The sequence below is a fragment of the Octopus sinensis genome, linkage group LG4, assembly GCF_006345805.1.
Source record: "Octopus sinensis linkage group LG4, ASM634580v1, whole genome shotgun sequence".
NCBI lineage: Eukaryota > Metazoa > Mollusca > Cephalopoda > Octopoda > Octopodidae > Octopus > Octopus sinensis.
Window position 1 is genome coordinate 15,843,106 of NC_043000.1, and position 26,940 is coordinate 15,870,045.

Genomic DNA, 26,940 nt, shown 5'->3' on the forward strand with positions numbered 1-26,940 from the left:
AATAGCATGTATCATCTCATCATCATCGGTTTAATGTCCACTTTTCCATGCTGGCATGGGTCAGATGGAATTTGTTGAGGCAGATATTTTGGGTCAGGTGCTCTTCCCATCAACAACCCTCGCTTATTTTCAAGTAAGATTATATTTCCTCATGCTCAAACATGTTTTCATGGAAGATTAGAAACAAAGGAACTCACATGCATGATGGTGGAAATCATTTACAACTATCATGGCAAAATCAAGGCAAGAAGACAGTAACACATTCTTTTTTACAATAGGACAAAATCTTTTTACAATAGGACAAAATTTATATTATTTGCTCTCAACCGAAGCAAGGCTCTATAACCTCACAAACATACATGTGTGTGTGTGTGTGTGTGTGTAGCTAGGCAGAGGCATTGCTGCGTGGTAAAAAGTTTGCTTCCCAACCATGTGATCTTGGGTTCAATTCCACTGTGACACCACAAACAAGTATCATCTGCTACAGCCCTGGGCTGACCAAAGCCTTGTGAGTGAATTTGGTAGACAGAAACTGAAAGAAGTTCATTGTCCTCCTCCTCCTCCTCATCATCATCATCATCATCATCAGCAGCAGCAGCAGCATTTAACATTTGTTTTCTGTGCTGGCATGGGCTGCATGGTCAGACAGGAGCTGGCAAGCCCAAAAGCTACACGAGGTTCCATTGTCAGTTTTGGCATGGTTTCCACATTTAGATGCCCTTCCCAAAGCCAGCCACTGTGGTTTTCTAAGAATTTTGGCTCTGCTCTCTGTCCAGTCTCGTGTCACTGAGTGTGTGTTGTGCGTAGGCTGTCCGGACAGCCTACGCACAACACACACTCAGTGACACGAGACTGGACAGAGAGCAGAGCCAAAATTCTTAGAAAACCACAGGAGGTCCAGTAGGCCAACGGAATAATAATACTTCTTCTTCCCTATCAGATACAAACGCACACACACACACACACACATACACACACACATACACATACACACATGTTTTCTCTGTCTCACTTCCTCCTCACCCTTTTATACTGTCTTATTCCTCCCCACCACTACTACGAAACTATAAAATGTTCAAATTACCCACAAGGAATTGATTTGATTTGAAAACCCCACTCGATTGGGAGAAAGCGCTAATCCGAATGATATGATCTGAATGATATGATATATATGCAAAAAATGTAATATATAAATAAATATCTATAAATATGAACCATCCGATCTGATTACCTCATTTTTTCTAATATATATGTATATATACATATGTGTGTATATAAACATTTAATGAATCACTATGCGTGTTTTCACAAATCACAAATCGAAATCGAAATCAAATTCGATGACTGGCATCTGTGCTAATGGAGCACTAAGAGCACTATCCGAGTGTGATCACTGCCTGAGCAGCAACCTGGCTTCTGTGCCGGTGGCACGTAAAAAACACCATTTGAGCATGGCCGTTGCCAGTACCGCCTGACTGGCCCTCGTGCTGGTGGCACTTAAAAGCACCCACTACGCTCATGGAGTGGTTGGCATTAGGAAGGGCATCCAGCTGTAGAAACTCTGCCAGATCAGATTGGAGCCTGGTGCAAACATCTAGTTCTCCAGTCCTCAGTCAAATCGTCCAACCCATGCTAGCATGGAAAACGGACGTTAAACGATGATGATGATGATGATGACATGTCTCTTAAGATCACAGTCTGTATCATAGTATCTGTGGGCATTGAGTTGACCATCTTCATGGATTCATTTCTTCAGGCAACATAACATTAATGGATGTACAAGAGAGAGATGCTTATCCCATTTGTCCAGAATTAATGCCATATCACCTGAAGGAGTGAATCCATGGAGATGATCTACCTGATGTCCACAGATACTATGGACTACACTGTAACCGTCCCAGGAAGACGGACTATGATCTTAAGAGACATGTAATTTGTGGAAATGTGTGTAGTGATGCATCAAATACAGTTCTGTATTTAAGAGATGAGGAATTATGTACATTATTTACATTTGACGGATATTTGTCCTCATCTCGTTTGTTGTTAACACAACGTTTCGGCTGATATACCCTCCAGCCTTCATCAGGTGTCTTGGGGAAATTTTGAACCTTGGTTCTCATTCCTAAGGTATTTTTCGATGTTGTTGTTGTTGTTATTATTATTATTATTATTATTAATATTATTGTTATTATTATTGCTGTTGTTGTTATTATTATTATTATTATTATTATTATTGTTATTATTACTGTTGTTGTTGTTGTTATTATTATTATTATTATTAATATTATTATCATTATTATTATTATCATTATTATTATTATTCAGGTCACTGCCTGGAATCGAACTTGGAATCTTGGGGTTAGCAGCCCGCGCTCTTAACCACAACGCCATATGCCCGTGATGCATTACATGTTTATAAATTCCGTCCAAGGATTATTGTTATTATTATTATCAGATAGAGACAGACAGACAGACAGACAGTCAGTCAGACAGACAGACAGACAGACAGACAGACAGATAGATAGATAGATAGATAGACATACAAACACACACACACACACACAAAATTGTGTTAATGTATTATTCAGCTTTTATATCAACATGTTCACATGTATGCATTTACGTGTGAATTGTGTTTCAAGAGGTATGTGGGGGTGTGAATATATAACTATATCTGTAATAGTGTATAAATAACATTGATTTTGATATTGGCAAGATTTGATATCCTATTTAATAAACCTGTCTGTTATCCTAAATTATGATTAATGGTGAACAAAGCAGAGCTGACATAACCATTAGAATTTCCCACACATATCATTAAATGTGATATCCATTTGCCCACAGGAAGTTATCCACTGATGTATATGTGTGTGGTAATGAGAACATGTAACGAGGTTCCAAATTCAGAAAATCTTCTTTTCCTGTCATTTCCTTGTTTCAGACATTACTCTTTACTCTCTTTTACTTGTTTCAGTCATTTGGCTGCGGCCATGCTGGAGCACCGCCTTTAGTCGAGCAACTCGACCCCAGGACTTATTCTATCGGTCTATTTTGCCGAACCGCTAAGTGACGGGGACATAAACACACCAGCATCGGTTGTCAAGCAATGCTAGGGGGACAAACACAGACACACAAACATACACACATATACATATATATACATATATACGACGAGATTCTTTCAGTTTCCATCTGCCAAATCCACTCACAAGGCTTTGGTCGGCCCGGGGCTATAGTAGAAGACACTTGCCCAAGATGCCACGCAGTGGGACTGAATCTGGAACCATGTGGTTGGTTAGCAAGCTACTTACCACACAGCCACTCCTGCGCCTATTGTTGTTGTTTTTTATTATTATTATTATTATTATTATTATTGGAATCTTGGGGTTAGTAGCCCACACTCTTAACCACTACGCTGGGGTACAAACATGAAAGGTTTGGATGAATAAATCAACCCCAGTACTTATTATTTATTTATTTATTTTGTTAAATTTGGTACTTATTTTATCAGTCTCTTTTGCTGAACCACAAGGTTACGCAAGTGCAAAAAAAACACAATACTGGTTGTCAAACGATAGTGATGGTACAAACACAGACACATACACACACATATGCAAGCATGTATACACACACACACACACACAAATGTATGTATGCACACACAAACACAGACGCATACACAACAAGCTTTGACACAGTTTCTGTCTACCAAATTCACACACAAGGCATTGGCTGATGTGGGCTTATGGTAGAATTCATTTGCCCAAGGTGCTGTGCAGTGGGATTGAACCTGAAACCACCTAGAAACTGTAAAGCAAGTTTCTTAACTGCACAACCATGCCTGCATCTATACATCATCATCATCATCAAACGTCTGCTTTCCATGCTAGCATGGGTTGGACAATTTGACTGAGATCTGGCGAACCAGACTCCAATCTGATCTGGCAGAGTTTCTACAGCTGGATGCCCTTCCTAACGCCAACCACTCTGAGGGTGTAGTGGGTGCTTTTATGTGCCATCGGCACGAGGGCCAGTTTGGTGGTACTGGCAGCGGCCATGCTCAAATGGTGCTTTTTATGTGCCACCTGCACAGGAGCCAGTCCAGCAGCACTGGCAATGACCTCGCTTGATACAAATCTACAAATCTCTTTCTTCTTTAAAATGAACCTGAATGAACAAAAAACATGAAAACTAACATTATTTAGAAAAGATAGATATTTTATTTAATATTTTGTAATCAGAAGTTTCCATCAACGGGTGACTGGAGCTACAGACTTCAATGGAAAGAAGAAAAGAAATGGCAGCAGAAATATTCATCGACACTTTTCATGAAGTGAAACAGACATGATTTTTCTGGAAGCTTCTCTAGTAATTCTGTTGTGTCTGGGGAGAGTCATTTTCTTTTCGTGCCTTATAATGTAATGAAATATCAAAATATCTCTTGTAATGAAATATCAAAAATAAGATGAATTATAAATTTTAACATAGGCACAATTATAAATTCCAACACAGCAATATTCATTCATACATTTCATGAAGTAAAACAAACTTGATTTTCTGGAAGCATCTCTTGCAATTATGATATGTTGAAATATGAAGAATAAGATGAATTATAAATTCTAACATAGGCACAAGGGCACACACTAACCATTACTTAACTCTTATTATTTTACTTGTACAAACTTTTAGAGGTATTTGAACTTGTAAAGGCTTTTCACTGCAGTTTGACACTGAGTGAAAATTCTCACTTAAGACAAAAAGATGTTAAACCATTGTCAACTTTGAGCACTCTTTATTGAACTGATGAATGCACTTCAAACTCATGAGCTCTCTTCAGTACCAGATACCAAGAGAGGCAACTCTAAACTGACTAGGAAAAAATGTTTCCTTTATTGTCAATATTATTGACAATAATTGTCAATATTATTACAAATCAGTCAATATTATTGACTGGTAGGGCACAATAGCCACCTCTCTTGGTATCTGGTGCTGAAGAGAACTAACAAGTTCAGAATGCATCCATCATTCCAATAGAAGCCGACAATGGTGTTTTAACACCTTTTTGTCATAGGCAAGAATTTTCTCTCTACAACAAATTGTAGTGTAAAGCTATACAAGTTCAAATATTTCTCAAACATATTTGAACTGGTCTTAAGCTTGTATTCTTTCTGTCATTGTTTTATGCATCTACTCAAGAAATATTTTACAGGTATATATTTTACTGAGTCCAGAAAGATGAATGATAAAGTCCAAATAATCAGTAGGGATTGATTTCAGAATGTAAAGAAATACTGCAAAATATAAAGTTCAAATGCTCTGTAAATTCTATCATTTATAGAAATAAAATAGATTGATGCATTCATAATTTGATTCCAGTTGTTTTCCTTGAATTTATTGTCATTGGTACGGGTTGCATGGACTGGAGAGAGAGTGTGGCCAACTCTAAACCTGATTGAACACATGTGTCGAGATCATAACCTTCCACAATTCCGGCAATCATTGAAGCAGCAAAGCTGTGAATGAGGAAAAGAGAAATGGAAAATCAAAATCAATAAATTACGGAGATGTACTTGCATAGCAAGTGACCTGATCTGAGATCGTGTGCTGGAACGAAAACAATTGCAGCATGAAAGGTGTTTATAAGCCATTTAAGAAACACACAAAGACCGTTAGATTCACTTCAACGTTTAAATTTAATTTGTCAAAATATTTTTGACAAATTAAAAGCGGCGAAAATATTTTGACAAATTAAATTTAAATGTTGAAGTGACTCTAACGGTTTTTGTGTGTTTCTTAAATGGTTTATAAACACCTTCCACGCTGCAAAATCAATAAAATTTTAGATTTTATTTCTTATAAATGACAGACAAATAAAGATCAAATAACAAATGAATTTACTTTCCTCCAAAGGTTTCTTGAGAAAAGGTCCCTAACCTTGGAATGTTGAAATACCAGGTAAGACTATCAACCTGTTTTATTTTTATATATTGCATTGCTTTGGATTTAAATAAAATATAATTAAAAACATTTACTTATAGTCTTGTGCTGATGTATAGAGTATATCACATGATTACGTGATCAACCAGACTATCAGATGTTGTTATACATTGCTGATCACAATGCACTTTACATTGTTTAGCTTTCGAATGATGTCACCCCGCTGGTTAAGTGAGCAAGCCAACATTCCTTCTGATTGGAAGGCCACTCCATCGCAGGGTTACTCATTTACAATGTGAAGTGAAGTGTTTTGCTTAAGAACACAATGCACAGCCTGTCTGGAAATCAAAAGCAGTGTCTCACAATCATGAATGCAACACGTTTAACCACTAAGCCATGCACCTTAAAGTATATATCAAAGGGGGAAAGACATGACAGCCTGATGAGAATAGAATTTGTGTCTTCTTTGTTGATGAGTCTATTTGCTGTCCTACCATAAGTAACAAGGCACTCTACCATAAGCTGAAGGAGCTTCTGTGTGGTTACTCTTTTACTCTCTTTTACTTGTTTCAGTCATTTGAGTGTGGCTATGCTGGAGCACCCCCTTTAGTCGAGCAAATCAACCCCAGGACTTATTCTTTGGAAGCCTAATACTTATTCTATCGGTTTCTTATGCCGAACTGCTAAGTTACAGGGACGTAAAATCTCCAGTATCGATTGTCAAGCGATGTTGGGCAGACAAACACAGACACACAAACACACACATATATATATATATATACATATATACGACAGGCTTCTTTTCAGTTTCTGTCTATCAAATCCAATCACAAGGCTTTGGTCAACCCGAGGCTATAGTAGAAGACACTTGCCCAAGGTACCACACAGTGGGACTGAACCCAGAACCATGTGGTTGGTAAGCAAGCTACTTACCACACAGCCACTCTAACGCCTAAATTACTTAACTTGATAGAAATAACATGCATCATCCTTATATCACAACCTTCAAAAAATAAGGGATACACTAGATAATGTGATACTGCATATACTATGTCTGAATAAAAGACAGGATGGTCATAGCTGGAACATGTTTAATCACATGTCAACAGGATAAGAGATGACCCGGTGCTGAACAGCAATACAGGTGACTTTGTTTAAGCCTTTAGCATTTAAACCAGCCATATCCAGCCCAAATATATTACCTGTTTTATGTTCACACCAGCCAGATCCAACCTATCACACCTACCCTGCAATGTCATTCTAAAACTATACAGCCACATCATCGAAATTTCAAAGCTACAAGATAATGCATAATTGATGTGAATGAATAACAATGAAAAACAATGTGAATGAATACCATAAATGCTCGAGTATAATCCGCACTTTTTTCCCAAAATTTAAAAGTCAAAATCCCGAGTGTGTACTATATACGAGGTTAAAAAGGAAAAATATTTTCTAAGCAATGTCCAAGTCTCTATTTGCAGTCCGGCAATGTTTATTCAGACGCATTTTGTGATATCAGGCACGAGAATACCTTAAGCTAAGCCTGAAAGCAATGAAGTCATAAAAGAATCATCCATAACTTGCAGTAAGCAACATTTATTAAAATAAAAGTATTCAGAACACAGAATAACATGTAACAAAAACAATTTGCAAACATATTTACATTCCCATATAACAGTTAAGAACATCACCATTATTGTATTACGCATGTGCACAAGTGTTTGTTTGACTAGGTTCTGCTGGTTTAATTATGCACGAATTGTGCTTAATAGTTTAGTGCTAAATAGTTCATCCTGCTGTTTGTATTGGCAGTTTGCATCATTAATTAAATACCACTATTAAATGTTTGAACTACTGTGGGTCTTTACTAGGGTATTTTATAAGTGGGACTTAAACCTGTACATTAATCTCCAATAAAACATTTTATACATTACATGCCCATAAAATGCCTCGTAGATCTTATTCAGCTATGTTTAAACTTGAAGTTATATCATATGCTGAAGAGCATGGTAATAGGGCTGCCGGAAGAAAATTTGATGTTGACGAAAGCAATGTCAGGTTATGGAGAAGAAATAAAGGTGAAATTAAACAGATACCAAAGATAAAGAAGGCAAGAAGGCAATAATAAAGGACGTTACCGTAAACATTTTTACAAACCAAGGATGTTATATAGACCTCCTTGACTCAAGTTAGAGAAGGGGTATGTATTATACACAAGGTTTAATTTTTTCAGAGGTACAACCCCCTAAAAATCCCCTGCATATTATACTTAAGGGTGGACTATACTCGAGGATTTATGGTAATCTGAATGCTAAAAGGTTAACAATCGTGCAAACAGAAACAGTCTGAAAATCTTTAGTGAATGTTGTATATATTTTTATATTTACATTTTTATTTTGATTATCCTTCTAATGTTGTTATAACTGAGATTGAGATTTGATCAGAAAATATTTCCCTTGTTATTCTGAGACTTGGAATAACAACCTTCAGCTAAGAAATTTTAATGAACCCAAATTTAATCTTTCTTTTATCATTTTATTTTTATCTTTTATTTGTTTCAGTCACTGTACTTTGGTCATGCTGGGGCACACACTTGAAAGATCTAGTTGAACAAATTGACTCTAGTACTTATTTAAAAGTACTCGTTTCATTGGTCTCTTTTGCCGAACTGCTAGGTTACAGGTATGTAAACAAACCAAAACCAGTTGTCAAGCAGTGATGGGGGGGGGGCAAACACAGCATAAATACACAAATATATGATTTAATAACAGTCTAACTCAGCTCCAAGCAACTTAAAGTTTTGTAGGTCATAGAATTAACCATTCTATAAGCCTATGAAAATTTAACTAGTATAGAACTGAGCCAGACTGTTATTAAATTATATATGTAACTCCTATTAAATGTGCTGAGATCTACTTTCTTTCATTTGTCCACTCATATCATCGTCATCATCATCATCGTTTAACGTCCGTTCTCCATGCTAGCATAGGTTGGACGGTTCAACTGGGGTCTGGGAAGCCAGGAGGCTGCACCAGGCTCCAGTCTGATCTGGCAGTGTTTCTACAGCTGGATGCCCTTCCTAACACCAACCACTCCATGAGTGTAGTGGGTGCTTTTTACGAGCCAGGAGAGGCTGGTAGTGGCCACGATTGGTTGGTGCTTTTTACATGCCACCATAAATGTATATATGTGCGAAGGTGCTTGGCTTAGTGGTTAAGGTATTTGGCCCATGATTGTAAGGTCATGAGTTTGATTCCCAGCAGCATGTTGTGTCCTTGAGCAAGACACTTTACTTCACATTGCTCCAGTCCACTCAGCTGGCAAAAAGGAGTAGAGCCTGTATTTCAAAGGGCCAGCTTTGTCCCATTCTGTGTTACGATGAATCTCCCTGAGAACTATTGGGTTGTCCGGAAAGTTTGTGCCGATTTATAGTAGCTTACATTTCGACTTATTTTAGAACATGGTTGAGTCCATAAAATAGGATTTGACTACACCTCCATTTAGAGTACAGTTTAAGATATCTTTTCGTGGAAGAAGGTTTATGTTCCTATAACCTGTGTTAATTCTGTAACCCTTTAAAATAGAAGATAAGAAAGTTCATTTTCGGCACTTGATGCTTAGGGAACCAGACAAAAATTGCTGCAGCTTGGCTGGGATGTGTTACCCCACCCTTCATATTCACCAGATATTGCTCCTTTGGATTTCCACTTATTCAGGTCTCTATGGTAAAAATTTCAATTCCTTGGATGGCATAAGATACCTTGATGAATTCTTTGCCATGAAACCGCCTCAATTGTGGGAAGAGGGTATTTTCAAGTCAAAGGAAAGATGGAGATGCATTGTGCAACAAAATGGTTTATATTTGGTTGATTAAAAATGTAATGGCAAGTATTTATTGACCTTTTTCTTTCCTTTGAAAATCAGCATGAACTTAGCGGACAATCCAATACATCAAGAGCATGCATGTTTGTGGAGTGCTCAGCCGCTTGAATGTTAATTACACGAGCAGGATGTTTCATTGATCGGATCAACAACTGGAACCATCATTGTCATAACCATCTGAGTGCCTCTGTGTGTGTGTGTGTGTGCGTGTGCGCACATGCAGTAATCTTCTTCAGTTTCTGTCTACCGAATTCACTCATAAGGGTCTGATTGGACTGGAGTTACAACAGAAGACACTTGTCCAAGATGCTGCACAGTATAATTGAACCCAAGACCACATGGTTACAAAGCAAGCTTCTTAACCACACAGCCACGCCTTTGCCTATGCTGAGAAATAATCCAGTCTGTTGCTAATTTGTAACATAAGGAGAATGACAGAGACAAAAGATTATTTAGGTCAAGAAACAAAAAAACAGAAACTGGAACAACAATTTGGCAAAGAGGGTGGAGTATGGTGGAAGACACAGAGACAAAGACATCACCATCAATTCATTCGACTACATCCCTTCCCCTGTAAATTGTGCCTATGTAAGACATCATTACTAAACAACAAAACAGATGACTAACCTCCATCTTGAAAATATTTATTATCTATCTATCCACTCAGTCAAAGTCGACTCTCGGTTACTTGATGGATCAGTGTTCTCCAGCCAGTTCTATCCTGGGTCACTTCTTTCAGATTGGCTATGGCCATTCCCATGTCACTCTTGATGGTGTCAAGCCAGCGGGTTCTTGGTCGGCTTCTTCCTCTTGCCACTGACCATTCCGAGCATGATGTCTTTCTCCAGGGATTTTCTCCGCATAATATGACCAAAATATGCCAATCTATGCTTGGTGATCCTAGCTTCTAGCGACAGTTTCGGCTTGATCTGGTTAAGAACTTCTCCATTGGTGAGCCTTGCTGTCCATGGAATCCGTAAAAGTCCTCTCCAACACCAAAGCTCGAATGCATTAATTCTGTTCTGGTCAGCTTTCTTTAGTGTTATTTATTAGCAATAACATTTATAGGTACAGGCATGGCTGTGTGCTTTAGAACATTTCTTCTTAACCACATAGCTTTTGGGTTCAATCCTATGGCATGAAACCTCAGGCAAGTGTCTTCAACTACAGTAGTGGGCTGACAAAAGCCTTGTGAGTGGCTGAGTGGATTTGGTGAGCACAGATTCTAGTTATGTGACACTGGCATCAGCCACATTGCCTCCTTGGGTCTCAATGCTTGGTGGCATGTAAAAAGCACCTTTTGAGTGTTGGGCCTCACAGAAGTAATGTGGCCAGTGTTACACAATGTGAAATGAAGTGTTTTGCTCAAGAACACAATGCATCGTATTGAATGTAGATAACTGTAATGTAGATAACTGAATGTAGATAACTGTAACATTGCACTGGTGCAGGCACAACTGGGTGGTTAAGAAGCACACTTTTCAACCATGTGGTTCAGGGTTCAGTCCCACTGCACTGCACCATGGGCAAGTATCTACTCCTGTAGCCCTAGGCCAGCAAATGCCTGGCGAATGAATTTGTTAAATGGAAACTCTGTGGAAACTTATCATTGTATGTGTGTATGTTTCTGTGTTTGCATTGTCACCCCTACCATCACCACTTGGCAACAGGTGTTGGTTTGTTTACATTCCTGTAGCTCTGTAGTACCAGAGTTAAAGAATATATATTGTAGTTGTGATCCCTGTGCCGGTGGCATGTAAAAAGCACCATCCAAATGTGGCTGATGCCAGCACCGCTTTTCACTGGCTTCCGTACCGGGGGCACGTAAAAAGCATCAACTGATCATGGCCATTGCCAGCTTTGCCTGGCACCTGTGCCGGTTGCACGTAAAAAGCACCCATTACACTCATGGAGTGGTTTGTGTTAGGAAGGGCCAGACTGGAGCCTGGTGCAGCCTCCTGGCTTCCCAGACCCTGGTCGAACCGTCCAACTCATGCTAGCATGGAAAATGGACGTTAAACGATGATGATGATATAGATATAAGCACTGTAGTTGATTTATTTGACTAAATCCTTCAAGGCAGTGCTCCAGCATGGCCACAGTCCACTGAAACGCATAGAAGATAAAGATTACTACTGTTGACATTATTTATTATTCTATCAAGTTTCACACTTGATTCACAGAAATCAATATTTCATTGAAAATACTTCTTGACGACAGTTCTGTTAGCAACTCCAATAATAAACTATTGCAGCTTCGTTAATTTGCAAGGCTTCCTTCAAGGAGTCAGATAACTAGGGATAAATTACTAATTCCACAATTTTAAATCAAGACTTGCACTAATTAGAAATTTCAGATAATGCACAGGCATGGCTGCGTGGTTAAGAAGCTTTCTTTCCAACCAAACGGTCTCAGTTTCAGTCCCACTGCATAGCACTTTGAGCAAGTGTCTTCTGCTATAGTTCTAGGCTGACCTGACCAAAGCCTTGTGACAGGATTTGTTACATAAAAAAAGCTTGTTGTGTGTATGTTACATCACCAATATTATTTAAAAGGTAGTGAGCTGGCAGAATTGTTATCACACCAGGCGAAATGCTCAATGGCATTTCATCCGTCTTTACATTCTGAGCTCAAATTCTGCCAAGGTAGACTTTGCCTTTTGTCCTTTCAAGGTTGATAAAATAAGTACCAGTTGAACACTGGGGCTGATGTAATCAACTTAGCTCCTTTCCTATTACAGTGACACTGAGGTAAAATATACGAAGCCCAGTATATACCCATCATGACAACCCGTCTGATAAGGGTACACCAGGCACATGCATCACAACCATATGTGCACAACATGGTGATCTCATGTCAAGATAAACAGCGCATGACCTTGCAGGTGGGGCCCAGTTAGAATTTTCTTCTGGTCGAGTAGCCCATCCCACTCAAAAGGTCCCTGTATAAGGGTTGTTTAAGGATGTTGAATGAAACACCCATGTTTCCAGAGGTGAATTATTCAAACCCCAAAGAATCCCTCTCAACACATGGCTATGATGCTCCCCCACTACTTCTGCTCGTGATCAGAGATGCACATATCATCAGCCACCAAGGGACATGCTCAACTGGTTAAGGTCAAACAACTGACAAGCAAATCTGTGTTTTTGAGCAGAATATTTGCTGTAGCCCATCTTTTATTATTATTACTATTATTACTATTATTATTATTATAGTTGTTATTATTATTATTATTATTATTATTATTATTATCATTATTTTTAAGGTGGAGAAATGGCAGAATCATTAGAGTATTGAATAAATTGCTTAAAAGGTTTAGTTTTGACTATATTTTGAGTTTAAATCCTGCCAAGATCAATGATTTTACTGTAAAATATTTTGAATGAAATTTTGTGCTTAATTTCATGTTTTCTGACCCAATTTGAAGTGGAATAAGATTAGAAAAAAATTGTTTTGGATTTATTGAAATTTCTCACTGGAATACCATTTAAAATTGCTCTTTTTTTTTTTCTAAACAAATACCTTTGATGGTGTCAGTGGAAGAGATTCCCACAATAGTTTCACCAGCTTTGCATAGAGTGAGGAATGTAAACAAAAGCCCTTTTCTCCACACATAAAAGAGAAATTTTATTTGAACCAAAAAAAATAAAGAATTGCTTTGGTAAAAAAGACTGAGAAACACTGAATGCAATAACATCATCATCATCATCATCATCATCATCATCATCATCGTCCTCATCATCATCATTTAACATCCATTTTCCATGTTGGCATGGGTTGGATAGTTTGACAGGAGCTGGCCAACCAGAAAGCTGCACCAGGCTCCAATTGTCTGTTTTGGTATGGTTTCTATGGCTGGATGCCCTTCCTAATGCCAAGTACTTAACAGCGTGTACTGGCTGCTTTTTTTATGTGACACCGGCACAGGTGATTCTCACCTGGCACTGGTACAGGTGTTTTTTACATGGTACTGGTATGGATGCCTTGTATGTGGTATCAGCAAGAGTGCTTCTTACATGGCACCAGCACAGGTGACTTTTAGGTGATGCCAGCATGAGTACTAATTCATCATTATCGTCATCATCATCATCATTTAACATCCGCTTTCCATGCTAGCATGGGTTGGACGATTTGACTGAGGTCTGGTGAACCAGATGGCTGCACCAGGCTCCAATCTGATCTGGCAGAGTTTCTACAACTGGGTGCCCCTCCTAACGCCAACCACTCCAAGAGTGTAGTGGGTGCTTTTACATGCCACCGGCATGAGGGCCAGTCAGCCAGTACAGGCAACGGCCACACTTAAATGGTGTTTTTTACGTGCCACCTGCACTGGATCCAGTCCAGCGGCACTGGTAATGACCTAGCTCGAATTATGTCAATAAAAGCACTGGCATTGACTAAAAGCATTGACTAGAGTTGCCGTAAATAACTACAACAACCGCAGCAATGGCACAGACATGAAGAAAACAACAACAACGACAAACCTTTGCCAGTATGGTTGAAATTTGGGAGGAACTGGACTTTAAAATGACCTTGGAAAAAGAGGGGCAATGGGGAAGGTGTGTCCCAAAAGACTGTCTCTTTGCTTAAGGAGTTTGTCAAAGAGACAACAAAGGGAGCAGTGATGTAACTCTATTTCAACATGCCCTCATAAGAGAATTTTAAATTGTCAGATATATAGCAAGAGGTTGGTCACATGGGATGGAGCCAGAATTTCAGTCAGAATTGTAAGCTTGGTGCTGAGAACAGAGGAAGAGATTCAGGGGTAGCCAGCACTTGTGTGATATATACAAAATCATAAGTTGGGATGGGAGAGGAGGAGAGAAAGTCACAGTCAAAGACAGGGGTGTGGACATTACATCCATGTCCCTAATTTTAACTGATCACAAGATGTTATGGAGAAGTTTTTCGAACATGAGTGACTCATAAAAAGTATTGAGCAGGGCTGAGATAGAACCCTAAATGCTAATGATTATCTGAGTAGCATAGTGTTATCCTGTGGAGGTGCATGGCTTAGTGGTTAGGGTGTCAGCATCATGATCGTAATATTGTAGTTTTGATTCCTGGACCGAGCGACGCGTTGTGTTCTTGAGCAAAACACTTCATTCCACGCTGCTCCAGTTCACTCAGCTGGCAAAAAAGAGTAGTGCTGCGATGGACTGGCGTCCTGTCCACCTGGGGAACACATACACCATAGAAACTGGGAAACCGGGCCCATGAGCTGGGCTAGGCTTTAAATGGGTGCATTTATTATTTTATAGTGTTATCCCAGAACTAAATGCCGTATTTAATGGGACAACCTTTAAATTAATCAAACTAGTGGGCCAAGTAATAAAGTCCAAGATCTACATGTAACAAAAATCAATGCTGGGCTTTCTGTTCTCAAAATAAAAATGGGAAAATCGAAAAAATAATGTACAATTGGCAGTCACAGAAAGAGGAGTAGCAAGTCCTTTATGTGCAAACCATAGGGACACAGAGCAAAACGTATGTTGCTAAAGAAACATTTGACCCCATTTCAATAATAGGCCGGAAAAATGAAGCTACTTTCTCGTCAGCAACAACAGCCATCCAAGAATTTGGACCTGGAGATCTCTATTTCCAGCGACTTCGAGGGCCACCTCCCAGTGGTGTTGGGCGTCAACGAAGAGCCCTCGACTACAACAAGACGGCCAAAGTTTTTTTTTCCAAGGTCTGGGGTCTCCCACCCCTAAGCCCTAGACCATCACCTAATCACCCTTAGCCGTCTTGTTGCTTAACAACAACAACAACAATCAGCAACAGCAGTAGCATCCATACCACCAGTAGATACAGAAATAGTGTACCCAGTAAGAGTGGGAAAGTCTCATCACTCCAATAGAGAGTTGGTCTTTTGGCCCAGGTCACTGTTCCAATCTTGTAAGAATGAGAAGGAAAGGAAACCTGAAGATCAATTGAAACCATGTAGGATTCAAAAACAGAAAAATGGTGTTCAAAAGGGACCAGCCAAGGTTAAGAACCAAAGGTAAAAACTCTACAGAAAAGTTGCTACATGCTCACAGTTCCTTAACTTCACATTAGTCTGTAAAGGCATGTAGTTGTCAAAGCAACCAAAAGAAATTTTTTTTTAAATATTGTGCTGGTGGGGAGGAAGGAGATAACAGGATTCTTCTACAAACTTCAGAAGGATTGACTATTGGTGAAAACAACAGAAAACACTGAAATTCTCTGTATCTCTATCCTACATTAGAAATAGATATGGAAATTGCCTGGTACTGGATTGTATTACTTCAATAACCTCCTGCTAAGCATAAGTGATCTGAATGGAGCAGATGTCAACACTTAAACATCCTACTTCTTAAAAGCCCAGTTGAAGCTACATCACAGCAAGAAACACATAAGATGGTAGTCGTAGAGAACTCCCTTAACCCTTTAGTGTTCAGATTATTCTATCAAACATAATGCTTATTGATTTGAATTAATCATGCATTATCTCATATCTTCAAGATCTTGATGGTGTAATTACTTAATGTAGAATAACATTGTAGGGTAGGTGTGAGAGCCTGGATCTGGTCAGTTTGAACATAAAACAGATTAAATATTTTGGCCGGATATGGCCAGTTTAAATACTAAAGGGTTAATGAAATGCTACAGTATACAATAGTATTGGTGTATCCCAGTATCCTAGATTGACTATAACTCAGTGGCTGGAAATATTAAAGCTTAAAAATGAGTCACTAAAAGTAAATGAAAACATATAATGGTTTCAAATTTTGGCACAAAGCCAGCAACTTTGAGGAAGTAGGTAGGCGGCGAGCTGGCAGAAACGTTAGCACACCGGGCGAAATGCTTAGCAGTATTTTGTCTAATGTTACATTCTGAGTTCAAATTCCGCTGAGGTCAACTTTGCCTTTCATCCTTTCGGGGTTGATAAATTAAGTACCAGTTATGCACTGGGGTTGATATAATCGACTTAATCCGTTTGTCTGCCTTTGTTTGTCCTCTCTATGTTTAGCCCCTTGTGGGTAGTAAAGAAATAGGTAGGTCAATTACATCAACCCCAGTGCTCAACTGGTACTTATTTTATTGACCCTGAAAGAATAAAATGTAAAATCAACCTTGGTGGAATTTGAACTCAGGACATGATGACAGGCGAAATGCTGCTAAGCATTTTGCCCAGCTTGCTAACGATACTGCCAGCTCAAAACATAGACTAATTGTAGCAAAACTTAGAGACTCACCAGTCTCCAGCGCCGGAGACACTGCATACGTCAACACATTTCTTTGCTGGGAAATATTTCACCTCCATGTTGTTGGCTTGTTGCTGTAATAAGATATTGTGACATTAGATGGACAGCTGTGATTGGTAAACAAAACAAGAACAGCACAGCAGACTAAAGGTGACAACTTGGCAAAAGAAAAGAGAAAAAATTGTCATGAAAGATATCAGGACATCTATTTCTGTGACTTACAAGGTTCTGTGAAACTACAGCATTATGCAAATGAGATAGGAGACCAGTATCATTTCTATCACAAATAACATGTCCAGAAGATCAGATACATATATTTTCCAGTTTAACGATATGTACAATTAAATGTCTTGCCGAGAGATACAATATAAGATTTACAGCAAGATTTAGGTGCAGAAGTGGCTGTGTGGTAAGTAGCTTGCTTATGAACCACATGGTTCTGGGTTCAGTCCTACTGCGTGGAACCTTGGATGTCTCATTAGAAAACTGAATACTGAATTATCAGCCTTGAGAAGTCCATTCATATAGATGCATAGTGCATAAAAGCAAAGACATATTGTGAGCAGTTGAGAATCATCTGTTATGAGTGCTGGAAGTACCAGATCAAGTGATTTCAGTCTACTGGACTTCTTCAGTAGCAGGTGCCCAGTGACAGTATACCAACATCATTGTCATGATGATGATGATCATCATCATCGTTTAATGTCCAATTTCCATGCTGGCATGTGTTGGACAGTTTGACTGAGGACTCGCGAGCCAGAAGGCTGCACCAGGCTCTAAGCTGATCTGGCAAAGTTTTTACAGCTGGATGCCCTTCCTAATGCCAACCACTCCAAGAGTGTAGCGGGTGCTTTTATGTGCTACTGGCTCAAGGACCAGACAGGGGGCACTGGCATCAACCACGTTTGGATGGTACTTTTTACATGCCACTGACACGGGACCCAGTCAGAGCCACTGGCATTAACCATATTTAGATGGTACTTTTTATGTGCCACCAGCATGGGAGCAAGTCAGGGGGCACTGGCATAATAGAATATCAACGTCCTTCAGTCACTGATGCCACAAATAGTCAGCTGGCTTATTAAAAAAATAATTATTAGTGATGGAATGTACTATGTGTCTATATGAGAGGACTTCTCAAAGCTAATACCACAATATTTGGTGTAGTAACAAGATAACCATGTTAAGTTGCATACAAAGATTGCATTTTAAATATGGATATTTTTCATTTGACTATCACGGAATATGGTAGCTAGCAGATAATTCAACTTATGTTGCAAGCAACATTGAAAAACTATTTACATTTGATGGATATTTGTCCTCATCTTGTTTGTTCTTAACACGTTTCGGCTGATATACTCTCCAGCCTTCATCAGGTGTCCTGGGGAAATTTCGAACCTGAGTTCTCATTCCTAAGGTATTTTTCTGTCATCGTCGCCATCGTCGTTATCATCATCATAATTATTATCATTATTATTATTATTATTATTATTATTATTATTATTATTATTAACATTATTATTATTATTATTATTATTATTCAGGTCACTGCCTGGAAATTGAACTCAGAATCTTGGGAGGCATAAATATCACAATTCCTCATTTCACATCACTATTAAACAGCTCATGCTTCACAAACAAAAAAAACAAGATGGTGCTAGTTGGTACACATTACAGAACTTAACCCTGTCAAATGTAATTGCTTATTTATTCACACTGTTTTGAATTAATCATGCATCACTTGTAGATACTACAAGATTTTGATGATGTGATTGGTTCTTTTTAAAATGACATTGTAGGATAGGTGTGAGAGGCTGGATCTGGCTGGTTTGAACATAAAATAAGTTGAATATTTGGACCTAATATGCCTGGCTAAAAAACCAAAGGGTTAAACGCTAAAGTAGAAAAAATAAGAACAGGTGTTGAAATGACATCTAATCTCTGGATTAGACACAGTGACTCAGGCAATAGATTTAACTTCACACTGCGGTTATTTTTAGGTTAAATGTAGAGCCAGGCTGCAGAGACATAGCAAATAGATATTTTATCAGCCCTGGAGAGAAATAAACCGTAAAGTTCATCCCTTTGGAATTGAAACATAGAAACATGAGACCCCAAACTAAATAGCATAAAGTCTCAACTGCTCCATCACTCATGATACTAAAATAATTCCACTGACAACTATGTTTGCGTATAAGTGTATAAGTTTGTGCTTGCGTGTTTCGGTATTACTATGTTATCTCTCTCTTTTTCTCTCTCATTTTCTCTCTCTCTGTTTTGTACTTTACATATAAATAATCTTGCAGACATACTGCCATTTTCCATGTTAACCCTTACTCCCAGACACTCATCAAAAAGATTCCCACATACAACTTGGCAAATCATAAGACGATTCTATGTTGTTCCAATGTGTCCATATGTTAATGTCATCCCTTGTGACAAGTGACACAACTGGCAGTCTTATAAAGTTGTTTAGTGTGTGTGTCAGTGTACGTGTGTGTGTGTGAGAGAGAGAGAGAGAGCAAGAAACAGAGAGAGGGAGCAAGAGACAGAGAGAGAGAGAGCAAGAGAGAGAGAGAGAACAAGAGACAGAGAGAGAGAGAGCAAGAGACAGAGAGAGAGAGAGCGAGAGAGAGAGAGAGAGTAAGAGACAGAGAGAGAGAGAGCAAGAGACAGAGAGAGGGAGCAAGAGACAGAGAGAGAGAGAGCAAGAGAGAGAGAGAGCAAGAGACAGAGAGAGAAGAGACAGAGAGAGAGAGAGAGAGAGCAAGAGACAGAGAGGGAGAACAAGAGAGAGAGAGAGAGAGAAGAGACAGAGAGAGAGAACAAGAGAGAGAGAGAGAGAGAGACAGAGAGAGCAAGAGAGAGAGAGAGCAAGAGACAGAGAGAGAGAGCAAGAGACAGAGAGAGCAAGAGACAGAGAGAGAGAGAGAGCAAGAGACAGAGAGGGAGAACAAGAGAGAGAAAGAGAGAAGAGACAGAGAGAGAGAACAAGAGAGAGAGAGACAGAGAGAGCAAGAGAGAGAGAGAGCAAGAGACAGAGAGAGAGAGAGCAAGAGACAGAGAGAGAGAAGAAGAGACAGAGACAGAGAGAGAGAAAGAAAGAAAAAGAGAGAGGCCTCTCTTCATTATTATATAAAATTTTCAAATATTTCTTCATTCTTAAACTTTAAACATTGCAAATAAGAAACTGTGACCATGAAAGCCATTAACCATCACATGTACCACTGGTGGCTCATCACAAACTTCACACGACCATAGGCGTAGGAGTGGCTGTGTGGTAAGTAGCTTGTTTACGAACCACATGGTTCCGGGTTCAGTCCCACTGCGTGGCACCTTGGGCAAGTGTCTTCTACTATAGCCTCTGGCCGACCAAAGCCTTGTGAGTGGATTTGATAGACGGAAACTGAAAGAAGCCCGTTGTATATCTGTATATATTTATGTGTGTGTGTGTGTGTGTGTCTGTGTGTGTATGTTTGTGTGTCTGTGTTTGTCCCCCCAACATCGCTTGACAATCAATGCTGGTGTGTTTACGTCCCCATAACTTAGCAGTTTGGCAAAAGAGACCGATAGAATAAGTAGTAGGCTTACAAAGAACAAGTCCTAGGTTGATTTGCCCAACTAAGAGCTGTGCTCCAGTATGGCCACAGTCAAATGATTGAAACAAGTAAAAGAGCAAAAGAATAAAGAGTAACCACCGTATGTGCCACCAATGGAACATTTTCATAATTTAAGAAAATATTTTATTCTGTATCACTGACATGACTTTGAGGATATTTAAATAACATGAGAACTAAATATTAAAATTGCATTATGAAATATTGTAAAAATGTAAAAAGAATTACATTTCATCACCATCATCATCACTTAACGTCTGCTTTCCCTGCTAGCATGGGTTGGACGATTTGACTGAGGTCTGGCGAACCAGATGGCTGTAGCAGGCTCCAATCTTGATCTGGCAGAGTTTCTACAGCTTGATGCCCTTCTTAACGCCAACCACTCCAAGAGTGTAGTGGGTGCTTTTACATGCCACCAGCCCGAGGACCAGTCAGGCGATACTGGCAACGGCCACACTCAAATGGTGTTTTTTACGTGCCACCTGCACAGGAGCCAGTCCAGCGGCACTGGCAACGACCTCGCTTGAATGTTTTTTCACATGCCTCCAGCACAAATGCCAGTAAGGTGACACAGGTAACGATCACGCTCAATTGGTGCTTTTTATGTGCCACCGGCACGGAAGCCAGTTTGTTGCTATGGCAACGATCACACTAGGATAGTACTCAGCACTTCACTAGCACAGATGCCAGTCATCAAATTTGATTTCAATTTCGATTTCTTGTAATTAAACAATATACAGTGTGTCTGTGCAAAATATGTGGTGTCACCAGTAGTTTCCAGTAACAGGTTGTGGCCGTTAATGTGTTAAACTTAAAACTTAGAGTTGCTAGATGGTGTAACAGTAGTAGATGACATGTTTTTTTAACTGGTGGGAGATGGGGGTCTACTTACTAATTTTTAAGCTGCTTAAATATATGAGAAGAGAAAGAGCTACAATCTGCTACTTTTGTATCAAATTTCAAATTCACATCAATGATATCTTTCGCCAATTAGTAACATTTATAGACAAATCAAGACCATAGGAAGTGAATTGGGGGATATTTGGCTGCTATTTATAGGCATACCAAGTGACAATGTAGAGGCTTCCTAGCATGATTAAAGTGAACTAAAACGTGGCAGTAATTACTCATCTGTGATATAGAAGTCTGAGTTATACTTGAGTATAGTGTACCACTTTCACTTCATTTGACATGGAAGTTACAATTTTATATTCAAGTTACAAGCCTTAAAGAGAAACAATTCATTATCATCAACATCACCATTTAATGTCCGCTTTCCATGCTAGCATGGGTTGGATGATTTTATTGAGGACTGGTGAACAAGATGGCCGCATCAGGCTCCAATCTTGATCTGGTAAGGTTTCTACAGCTGGATGCCCTTCCTAACACAAACCACTCCGAGAGTGTAGTGGGTGCTTTTGAAGTGCCACCGGCACAAGGGCCAGTCAGGCGGTACTGGCAATGGCCACGCTCAAATGGTACTTTTTATGTGCCACCTGTACAGGAGCCAGTCCAGCAGCACTGGCAACAACTTCGCTCAAATGTTTTTTCACGTGCCTCCAGCACAAGTGCCAGTAAGGTGATGCAGGTACTGACTTGTTCCTGCTTCTGAAAAAATGTGAGAATTCGAGGAATCCACAGTAAAGACAACTTCTGCATGTGCAAATGGTCATGAATGATTTTTTTCCATGGGCCCTACACTTATCTTCACTTCTTGGGCTAGTTGCTGAATAGTTATGTGGTGTTCCTCCAAGAGGGCATCTTCCACTTTATGGATTGTGTCCACATCAATGGTGGAATATGGTTGTCCAGGAATAGGAGCAGCTTCCACTGATGTCCAACCACATTTGAACTGGTGATGCCAGTGCTTGACTACATCATATGATGGTGCACTCTTTTGATGTAGGACCTTTCAAGTATAAGACCCTGATCACTGATCTGCATTCAACTGCCTCCATTATAACACCTTAGTCCACTTCAGCGGCCATAAAAAACAAATGAATACTAGTGGAAAGCTGAAATTTACAATGTGACATGTAGAGACATGTATGATTATACCTGTACAAGTTCCGTTTCCTGCAATAACCGTAAGTGGGTCAAGGGAAATTTTTAATGAACACCCTGTGTGAGTATGTATGTGTGTGTGTGTCTTCTATCTTTTACTTGTTTCAGTTATTAGATTGTAGCTATGCACACACATATATACGCTTTTACTTGTTTCAATCATTTGACTGTGGCCATGTTGGAGCACTGCCTTTAGTTGAGCAAATCGACCCCAGGAGTCATTCTTTGTAAGCCTAGTACTTATTCTATTGGTCTCTTTTGCCGAACTGCCAAGTTATGGTTGTCAAGCAATGTTGGGGGGACAAACACAAACACATACATACATATATATATATATATATATATATATATACATACGACGGACCTCTTTCAGTTTCCATCTACCAAATCCACTCACAAGGCTTTGGTCGGCTCAACGCTATAGTAGAAGACACTTGCCCAAGGTGCCACGCAGTGGGACTGAACCCAGAACCATGTGGTTGGTAAGCAAGCTACTAACCACACAGCCACTCCTGTGCCTATTGTACTCCTGTGCTACATATATATATATGTGTGTCTTTGTGTCTGTGTTTTTTCTCCACCACCATTTAACAACTTGTGTTGGTTTGTTTATGCTCCCATAACATTAGCAGTTTGGCAAAAGAGATCAATAAAATGAATACCAGGCTTTAAAAAAAGTATTGGGGGGTCAATTCATTCAGCTAAAAATTCTACAAGTCAGTGCCCCAGCAAGGCCACAATCTAATAGCTGAAACAAGTAAAAGATAAAAGACAAACACACACACACACACACATCATCATCAGAATTTAGAAACTTTGAGAGAATGTGAACTAATTTATTCTTAATGGTTGAACTTGAAGTAGATAAAGCTTCAAATAACAACATGCGACTATCAGGTTAAGAACCCTTTTGAATAGAAAAATTGGAAGGCTGCTTGTGGGTCATGAACCTACATCTTTATATATAACAGACATTCTACCATATATAACGGCGGTGCATCAGCATGGCCGCAGCTCTGAGCTGAAACTTAAAATATATATATATATATATATATATATATATATATATATATGTATGTATGTATTATGTATATATGTATGTATACACACATAAGAGGGAAGAAATGAAGAAAAATCAAATTTGTAAAATTATTATGTTTATTTTTTGCAGAATCATAATCTCAAATATTTAAAACATGGAACGCCAACAAAATTTTATCAAAATACAAAAAATAAATGTACATGAAATAAAATAAAACTCACAAGGAAGGGGGACTTATAATTTGTAAAATTTATTAGCAAAATATTTATTTTTGGCTATTTTCTAATGTAATTTCCAACTTTTTGAAAATGTTGAGCTATTTTTTACGAAGTTGATCTGACAGCCCTGAGGATACAATTGCAAACATTCTAATGAACCAATAAACAAACTGAATTATGAACAGAAATTTGGTATTTTCTAGAGTTATATTAGTTCTTTCATTTTGCATCCATTTTTCCATGCTATCATGGCTTGGTTAGACATGAGCAACCTTTTAACATTTTCAAGAAGCAGGCTACATGAGCCATGGCTCATGTTGAGGCTGGCCACACTACTAAAAAACTTCAAAGTCTTGAAAGCCCTTGATTGTCCATGATTGGCATAGATGAATACATATGATTAAGGCATCGTGTTGCTGTCAGACACCCTTCCTGTTGTTGAGAGAAAACGTCTGGACATTAGTAGTGGGGGAAAATTTTGAAGTTAGGTAAATCCATTCCTGCACAAGCTGTAAAGGGACTACTTAAGGGAATTTTCCTTGTATTTTCATCTCAGATCTGTTGGTGGTGAATCATCATTCTTTTGTATAATGACACACCCATCTGTCCTATGTAATTTTTCCGACATCCCAATTTAACCAGGTAGGTTAAATTTTCTGAATTGCAAAGTTGACTTTTACTTTGAAGGTTTGGCCATCTTTAATTTTGAATTCTAATCTTTCAGTTAAGTATAGATAGATGTCACAATTTGTTCTTCTGCATTTTGTTACAGACGGGTTGGGGATTTGTTTCTGTTTTGTTCCAGTGAGAATGTGTTTCAGTGTTTTGGGCAGCCTTTTGCTTTTGATGATTTAGTGTGTTTCCAGAATCTTTTCCATCTTCAAGTAGAATGGAGAGGTTTTTGTGAATGTGGTCAAATATTTGTTTTTCCCTGTCTGTTCCATTGTTGATCATGCCAAGTGAGAATGCTCTTTGGATAGGTATGTTCTTCAATTCATCCAGTCTTTATTCATACTTAGATAGGTCTAATACTATTGCGCATATTTGTTTTGTTAGGTTAAAGGGAATGTTCAATTTTGTGTGTTTTGGGTGACATGATGCAAAAAGCAGATATTGCTTGAAGTTGGTTGGTTTATAGAACATATCTGCTTCTATTCTCCTATCTCTGTTTGTGATTGAGATATCTAGAAAGGCAAGCTTCTTGAAATTGAACTCAGTTGTGAAACTCTACTGTGAATTAGATATTGTTGCTTAGATTGCTCAGCATATTTTTGAATTCTGTGAGTGTATCAAGGTTTTCCTGCCATAAGATAAAGCAATCACGTAGGTACATTTTCCAATTATTTTTTCAAGTTGTGTATGAAGCATGCCTCCTAATAGTAGAAGAGATTGGTTGTAAATTTTTTGTCTGTGGAATCCCATGACTAATTTTGAAGGGGCTACCTTTGTTCCCATTGCAGTTCCTAATATTTGTCAGTATGCTGATCAAGGTAGAGTAATTGTTCTGTTGTATGAATTTGAATCCATCAATGATAAAGTTTTTTTCAATGTGTCAGTAGTTTAGATTAGGATTGCAATTATTCTACAGTCATGAGGTTGTTTGTGTATAAGTTGACAACATCAGAGGAAACCAAAATAGTGTGTTCACTTGTTGTTTTTGGAATGGACTTACCTAACTTCAAAATCTTTCCCTTCTACAAGTGCTCAGACTTTTTCAACCAACAACAAATAATTAAGAAAAAAACTTCATTGACAAATCATCATCGTTTAGCGTCCGTTTTCCATGCTAGCATACAATTAAATATGGAACCATCCACTATAAGTTGATTAATAAGAATCTATAGTTTACACACATCCTTATCACTATTTTGCTGTGAGTTTGTGAGTTTTGAACTGTTTCTAAAAATGGAAATTTTATCTGTATAAATAAATAATCTGCCCTGTGTGTGTGTGTGTGTGTATGTGAGAGCATCTCTTCTTGTGATTCATTTTTTTTCTTGTTCAGAGTTTCAATCACACATGTACAACACATACATACCAAAGTAAAAGAAAAATAATTTATACCAAAACCACACTTTGTGAAAACTTTAAACAATAGAATAAAAATAAAATTATACTCTTGATACAATGGAATTCAGCCTACAGACACACACAGAGGAAAAGAAAAGACCCTATCAATAGAACTTTCAACTGTCCTTAAATCTATTTTCCCTTATTTGGACATTTAACACAATGTATACACACACACATGTCCTCATCACCACCAACATCAGCAGCAGCACCATCATCATTTCAATATCCACTTTTCTATGCTTACATGGATTGGACAGAGTTTATTTGAAGCAAATTTTCTATGGCTGGATGCTCTTCCTGTCGCCAACCCTCACCAGCTTCCAAGCAAGGTAATATTTCCCCAAGGCCAGGCACATTCTTGCAGAATATTGGAAATTAATTACACTGCTTGCATGATAGTGACACTCATTTACAACTGTCATTCTTTCACATATCAGGACAAAGAGAGAGACATACACACACACACACACACACACAAATACACACACATATACATGCACGCATACACACCTGTGGATTGCAATGGCCCAGTGGTTAGGGCAGAGAACTCTCAATCGTAGGATTGCGGTTTCGATTCCCAGACCAGGCGTTGTGAATGTTTACTGAGTGAAAACACCTAAAGCTCCGGCAGGGGGTGGTGGCGATCCCTGCTGTACTCTTTCGCCACAAGTTTCTCTCATTCTTTCATCTGTTGGCCTGCTTGCTTAGCCAGTGGAGTAGCGTAATTTGAAGGCTAGAACAATGCAAGGCGCATTGTGACCAGCAATGTGTAGCAACATCTGATTGCCTGGTTGGTCATGTAGTATGCTACGTCACATAGGCCACATAGCATACACACCTATATACATACATATACACGACAATCTTCTTTCAGT

At 38.8% G+C, this 26,940-nt stretch overlaps 1 protein-coding gene across 4 annotated transcripts in view; it reads right to left on the bottom strand.

Moving 5' to 3' along the window:
* Nucleotides 1-4,197: 4,197 nt before the first annotated feature.
* The window catches only part of LOC115210693 (pseudouridine-metabolizing bifunctional protein C1861.05), a 71,462-nt gene continuing 48,719 nt past the window's right edge, over nucleotides 4,198-26,940 (bottom strand). For all 4 annotated transcript variants that reach the window (XM_029779375.2, XM_029779374.2, XM_036501796.1 and 1 more), the window contains exons 18-19: nucleotides 17,043-17,125; nucleotides 4,198-5,513 (exon numbers count right to left, since the gene is read on the bottom strand). In XM_029779375.2, coding sequence (XP_029635235.1) covers nucleotides 5,360-5,513; nucleotides 17,043-17,125 — 237 coding nt within the window. In that variant the 3' untranslated portion in view covers nucleotides 4,198-5,359. The remainder of the gene's footprint in view (nucleotides 5,514-17,042; nucleotides 17,126-26,940) is intronic.